Source organism: Protopterus annectens, chromosome 11.part0, assembly GCF_019279795.1.
Source record: "Protopterus annectens isolate FY-2018-M chromosome 11.part0, PAN1.0, whole genome shotgun sequence".
Classification (NCBI taxonomy): domain Eukaryota; kingdom Metazoa; phylum Chordata; order Ceratodontiformes; family Protopteridae; genus Protopterus; species Protopterus annectens.
The window spans coordinates 527,064,256-527,071,447 of NC_056745.1; the positions used below are offsets into that span (position 1 = coordinate 527,064,256).

At 38.6% G+C, this 7,192-nt stretch overlaps 1 protein-coding gene across 2 annotated transcripts in view; it reads left to right on the forward strand.

Moving 5' to 3' along the window:
* Positions 1-3,516, forward strand: part of OTUD6B (OTU deubiquitinase 6B) — a 1,944,790-nt gene extending 1,941,274 nt beyond the window's left edge. For both annotated transcript variants that reach the window (XM_044088034.1, XM_044088035.1), the window contains one exon: positions 2,468-3,516. In XM_044088034.1, coding sequence (XP_043943969.1) covers positions 2,468-2,549 — 82 coding nt within the window. In that variant the 3' untranslated portion in view covers positions 2,550-3,516. The remainder of the gene's footprint in view (positions 1-2,467) is intronic.
* The last annotated feature ends 3,676 nt before the right edge of the window (positions 3,517-7,192 follow it).

A 7,192-nucleotide genomic window follows, 5' to 3' on the forward strand; every position in this document is an offset into this window, starting at 1 on the left:
TATTATCCCTGAGCACAATAGAGGACATTCATTAGACATGATTAACTTTAAACCTGTAGCAAGCTTATCACCCCTTCCAGAATACTTGAAAAGTGTATTCAAAAACATTTGCTAAATTATCTCCTTGTGGAAGAACTTCTGTTCCCTGCACAACGTGGCTTCTGTCCTTCCCACAGTACTAACACTGCACTTCTAATCTATATAGATACTGTTGAGAAAGTAAGCGATAATAGCAAGCTAGTCTCCTTATTTCTAAACTTGTCTAAAGCCTTTGAGATAGTTCTTCACAGCCAACTTATCCTTCCAATGTCCTCGTTAGGTCTATTTCTCAGTCCACCCTTTTTTGATGCAAAAGCTGCCTGTCCAATAGGTATCAGTCATTGAAATGGCACTCTACTCTCTCTCTCCAACTAAAATGGCATGCCTTCCTCTTTCCGTACCTCCCAGGTACCGCCAGTGCTCCACGTAGCTTTATCCTTGTTCCCTTCTTCAACATTCTTACCATCACCCTCCAATCATCCATATAACCGACCTCCTTAATACAGTATGCAGATGACTCCATATTCATTTGCACATCTGACAACTTGGCACACCTCCCAAAAAATTAGTAGTGACTGATACTTGGCTTTATAAGTCACAACTCATGCTTAACCCTAAAAAAAAAAAAACTGTTACTTTTTTCCACAAATCCCTCTCTCATGAAAAGAAAATTAAATGCAGTGTCAGTGATGCAACAGGTAGCACACTCACCTTTTGTTCAAAAGGGTGTTGGTTCATTTCCCACACCATGTAGATAGATTGCTGACACTGCATTGCAGCATGGGGGGTTGCACACCTGTCTGTCCCATTCTTTGGATGTGATGTTAGACTGAGGCCCCTCTGCTGGATGGAGGTACCTCACGTGGATGTAAAAGATCCCATGGCACCTATCAAAAATGGTAGGGGAAGATGCCCAATGTCCTGGCCAAGTTTCTGCTAGTAGTATAAATACCACTTTGGTTCTCCCCTGAAAAGAGGCTACTGTCCTGGTGGGTCTAACCCAGTCATCAAAGGATCAATAAATAAAATAAACAAAGTCCTTTCTCATGATAATGCAACCACTGAAGTTGCTTCTCATAGCAAGTTGTAAGGGATGATTGTGAATGATCATCTTAAATTTGACCTGAATTTGCAACATTGCATAGGAAAAACTCATTAAGAACTGGGACTGCATTGTACACCCAAAACCTTTCTCACTGACACAACTAAAGCTGCAACTTATCTCTACCCCACGCTTCTTTATGGCACTACGATCCTTACTAAACTTCAGGCATCACAAAAATCAAAACTCGAATAATCCTATAATAAAGTTGCTAACTTTGCAGCAAATACACCTTTCAGAACCCACCAATGTATAGTACAAGACAGCCAGAATTGGTTAGAAGTGCCCTATCAACCATCATATATACAGCTTCTGATCACCTATAAAGTTATTCAGAATCCATCTGATTGTCCAACACTAAATAACATTCTACACAACTATGTTCCCAATTGGTTATTATGATCCAGGGACCAAAAACTCTGTTCATAAACCTGTCATATCTTCTGGGCATTATATGTACTCATACCATGTTGGTAAGGCCTGGAACTCCTTACCTGTGTCCATCAGGAAAATAGCCTTGCTCCCATCCTTCAAAACCATTCTGAAAGACCTAGCCAAAAGCTGGCTCTATTCTTGGTAAATTATATCCTTAAATTTGAGCAAATACCTATTCATACCGTAAATCTGCTTACTCCTCCTCCTTCAGTTGCTTCCTTACTTCAGTCAATTTCTGTACATTGGCTTTCTCTCTATGTATATCATAAGCTTGCTATTTCTGTCTGCATTATACCAACTTAAAATGGCTAAAATTTCTCCAACTACTAACACATTGTTATATAATGTGTCTATTCTTAACCAATGTTTTCATATTATGTCTGAGTGTGTATAAGTATTTAAACTGTAGTTATTTTTGTATTATTTTTAAAGACTAAAATTATTGTTCTTAAAATGTTTTGTAACACTTTGGAGATTTTCTTCCCAGACCTCCGCTGAAAATGTGCTCCTAACCAGTCGGACTTTCCTGGTAATCAAATGTCAATAAATCAATTAATTAATTAATTAATATTAATGTGGCATTATCGTACTAAACAAGAACTGTTTTTATACTTTATTTTAGGAACAGTTTTATACCTTGCTGTGGTAGAAAGGGACTTCATGCTCAATACAGTAACCAGATAGTTTCATGGTTATAAAAGAAAAATGATTGCTATAGGCCCCCCCCATGCAGTTGTATCTTTGTTTCCAGTACAGTTGCATTTTAAAGTTTCTTTATCTTATATTGCCATTGCAAATGCTACTATTACATAAATAATTTGGACTTTTGTGTTTGCTCTTTGGGTGCAACCTGGAATAAAAAATAAAATACCTTTTTTCTCTTTTTTCCAGCTATATGAGATATGCTTATGGACTTGGAGAACATTATAATTCTGTTGAAGCATTAAGAACAACTCCTGATACCACCACATAGGATTTTCCTGCATAATTCACCATGAACTGACATGACTGCAGTACCTAGTACTGATTTTCAGGTGTTTAGATTGCAATGTTTTCAAGTTTTCTTTTGACAACTTGAAAGCACATACTGACATTAAAAAGGATGTGCTATCACATGCAGAAATAACTGAGCTAAGCTGAAGCGGCATAATATTGTATTAAAACAAATTGTTGTTGTCAAGAAAATCAGTTTTTGTGTATATTTTGAAGCTGAAGTGTGCACATTTTAATTAAGGCATGTGTTTAGCTCTTGATTTTTGGAACTTAATTATATTAATACATTTGGCATTATTGTATTCATTTTGTTGGGCATACTGTATAGCTAATTACTTCAGAAACTTCAAATGTTTGAAGGTTCTTGGAGGAGCGAGCTTTGTACACATCTGTCTACAGTGAACCCTGTTTTAAAAGTTCATTTAAAAGATTTCCAGCCCTGCATCCCTGTAACTGTTTATTACTTTAAGAAGACTGCATGTGATGTTAGAATACAGTATCTCCAAGTTAGTGGGCATAGCTACTGGGGGTTAAGATCTAGAGTGCCATTTAGTTTGCTTCATGTACTAACACTCATCCTTTAGATGAGATTTTAAAAATAGGTCCCATCTGCTTGAGTCAGATGTTAAAGATCCCATGGCACTTTTTGAAAGAGTAGGTGAAGTTTCTCAATGCCCTGGCCAAATTAACCCTGGCAGTAAAAATACCACGTTGGGTCTTCCCTGTAAAGAGGCCAATTGGCTAGTGAGACTAACCTGGTCAACAAAGGATAAATAAATAATACAAAATGAATGTTTAACTTAATGTTCAGCCACTGCTTGATGGTCAGTACAGTGTTTTGGTCAAGATAAGTTGCTCACACTTCACTCGACTAATCTGTTTTGAATTCTGATTCTGTCTGTTCATTATTAAACTGTGCTGGTTTTGTTTTGATTTTATCTGCTGAACACGCTTTCTACTCTCTCTCTGTGGTGATATTGCAGTGCTTGTGTTTAATCTTCAGATATTGTTTTAGCACTCCAGTCTTCAATGGTTAGTGTTTTTTGTTTGTTACCTTATACTCAGGTAGTAAAACAGTAGTGTCAGAATTACTGATCTTAAGTAATAAGGTCCATTTTATTTTATGCAGGTGGTGAGTCATATGGTATAATCCCAGAATGCATGCCAACAACTCCTCTTTGATACTTCTGTAAACTAATATTGTACAAGTTTATAAACACAGGGTTAAGCTTTAGAGATCTAAGCCTGTTTTTTTTGTTTGTTTCATTGACTTGATGTATTTAGTAGATTGCAGCTGCATTTCCACTTTATAGAATCATAGAGTCATATGAAATGCAAGGCAAATTAATCTAAAAACCATGGCAGCTTTTCTAAATGCTAAATATCACTCTCAAGATGTACCTTCCTCTTCCAGTTGAGAAAACCATGTTATACCGGGAATTAACTTGTGGGTATCCTTTCAATCATCTAGGTTACTCTTGAAGATGCCAAGGGTTATCACTCTGTTTAACATTGGGTAATGAATGTTTCTCTCCAGTGTGTTTTATTTATGCATTGCTGGAGGTTCAGAGCCTTAATTCTGCAGCCGTTCATCCTGTGAAGGTGTAAGAGATCCATTCTTTGCCACCAGTCCAAATGCATCTTCAGATTGTCTGTCTTGAATGCCTGCATCGTTTTCCGCCAGTCCGAATGCATTTCGGTCTTCGTGTTCGCCTACGTGCTCTTGGTTAATACCGAGCCATTGCAGATAAGTACCCCTTAGGGATTTTGTTTTTTCTTGGCTTTCTGGAATTCCAGATGGTTAATGACATCCAAGTAGGGTAAATGGCAGTGCAGAGAGAGAGATTCCCCATAGAGACTACCACAATGAGTGTCTTTGTCTTTTTTTGCTTAGGAGCCTCTCACAACCATAACACCTGTCCAGTTTGTCAGGCTTTTTTTCCTAAAACCATTTGTAGTAGGCTCTCTTCCCTTTCCTTGTACTTTGAGAACCAGTGCTTTAAACTTCTCACTAGAGAAACAATGGAAGGAACTTTCCACCCCAAGGGTCAGCCATTAGGGAAGATGATGAAAAAGTTAAGACTGGAATCTTCCGCTGTCCAGCCTTCATCGGGCGTTCCTCCTGAGGTTGTTGAGAACCCTGAGGCTGCCCGGCCTTGCTGTTGGATTCTTCTGCCGAAAATGTTTTTCAAGCTGACAAGGATCTGGCTGCCAACACATCTGATGAGGCTATGCAGGCGTCCTTGTTAGATGTTCAGGGGGAGCCATGGTTGATTATTTCATCGGGGCCTAAGGGAGTTCTACAGATTTTAATTAGGGAAGAGGTTCCTACCACAGTTATTGAATGCAGGCCTACTTCAGAACCTTCTCAATTCTTTAGGGTGGGCGTTCCTTTAAAGAAGAAACAAAACTAAACATGTTTCTCCTACTCGTAGAGATCCTCAATCTGAGTGGCAGGCCTTTACTCAAGGGTTGTTTAATGCTTTGATAACCTTAAAACCTCCTCAAGGGGTTTCTTTTCCTACTCCTGCTTGGTCTTCTTCTCCACATAAAAGGCCCAGGGAACAGTATTCGTCTGAATAAGAGTCAGATGCTGATGAGGAATACCTTGCTTATTCTTCCCACATTCCCTCTCCTTTGGCCTACGAGTCAGAGGAAGAAGAATCTAACAGTCCTGATACTCCCTTTGAGGAATTTTCCTTTGGGGATACAATCACCAAAATTATGGAATTTTTCAAATGGGATTGTGCTCAGGTTTCTAATATTCATAAAGGTTATTATGAATTGCTGCAGATGGAATCCCCTAAACCTTCTGCTGTTTTTCCTGTTTTAGCTGCTTTGTTGGATGATTTTCCAATTATGTATTTATTTGTTGCATTTGTTTACCGGGAATGTCCACTGGGCCTAGGCAAGCCCATTTTCAGTAGAGGCCCGGGGAGAAAAGCTCCACAGATATTACCAAAACATACAAGATAAATAACACACAATAAAGAGTAAAATACAGTTACAGTAGTATAAAATAGAAATCAACACTAGTACAGAGTATATACAGCCACACTCAGTTCAAGTATTATATACATATTTATACACTTCTACATTGTGTAGAATTATTAACATTGATGGTGGAGTTGTCTGATTAATTATTGGTTTGTAGGTGTTAGTAGCTAAGATTTAGCAAGACAGAATGAGAGCTCTTGCAGCTGTTGCGGCAAGATAGAGTGGAAAGCTATATGAGTATTGTGATGGAATGATTATATTGAAGGAAGCAGGTTTTTAAGGAGGTTTTATTTTGGCACATGTACAGTGCCATAGAGAAGAAAGATGTTTTCTGAGGGACGTTTTGAAGAGAGCAGTATTACTGATGGTTCTGATTGAAGGTGGGAGGGGCATTCCAGAGTTTTCAGACAGTAAAAGAGTACAGCATTTGACCAGCTGAGATATTTGGTTTGTCAACTGTCAGCAACAATTTTGTTTCAGATATATGGGGTCTATTGGGGTGATATGTGGTTAGTAAAGAGGAAAGAGAAGGGCACATTTATGGTTTATATATAAATTTATGTGCAGTAGTTAATTCTAGATATGTGAGGTAATCTGGCAGTTCAAGCCAGTCTAGTTGACATAGAGATGAGCAGTGATGGGATAAAAATGTTTGAGTTTGTTACAAATTTGGTGATCTTATTATAACATGAGTCAGGTTTGATTTTCAGGGAGGACTGTATATTAGTGATGATGGGAGCAACATATAGTAGAGATGGAAGCAGAAACGAAGAGGGTAGAACTTTCTTAGTAGTGAAGTTAAGGGAAGTGATTGTCTCTATAAAGGATACCTAGTTTCTGATGTGTTTTTTTGATGATGTGGATATGGAGGTCGAATGTTAGATTTTCATCAATGGTGACTCCTAGCAGTTTAGTACTGGGAACGACTTCTATGATAGTGTTAGTTAGGGATTGAACAGAGAATTCATTCCTGTTGAGAGGGGTTTTTTTTTGGGGGGGTGAATATTAGAAATTTAGTTTTATTGGGATTTAGAGCAAGGTGGTGGTTTGACATCCAAGTTTCTGTAGCTGTAAAGGCATCTTGGGTGATACGTCGCAGATCAGAAATGGATTTGGCAGTACAGATGATTGTGGAATCACCAGAATATTGGAAAACAGTGCCATGGGTCAGAGTGATATGGAAGTTATTGATGAATATATTAAACAGGAGAGGATGTGGTATCATTCCCTGTGGTACACCTGTAGTTATCTTAAGAACAGTGAGCAAGACTGTTGCCATTTGGTGGATTGTCGCCTGTCCATGAGATAATTAGAGAACCAGTCTAGGGTGGGGGGTGAAATACCCAGGTTGGGGAGTTTGGTAAATAGAAGGGGATAGGAGACCGTATTGAAGGCTTTTGAGAGGTCAAGGAAGAGTGAGGAAACTGAGTAACCGGTGTCACGAGCCCTATTTATTGTGTCTAAAAAAGGATATGAGAGCAGTACAGGCACTATGCCCGGGCCTGAAGACATGCTGAGTGGGGGAAATTTTTTTGTCACCTACTTTTTCTAATACTTTGAACATGGGGAGAGGATAGCTATGGGTCAGAAGTTAAAGATATCAGAGTTGTTGCCGCCTTTATGTAG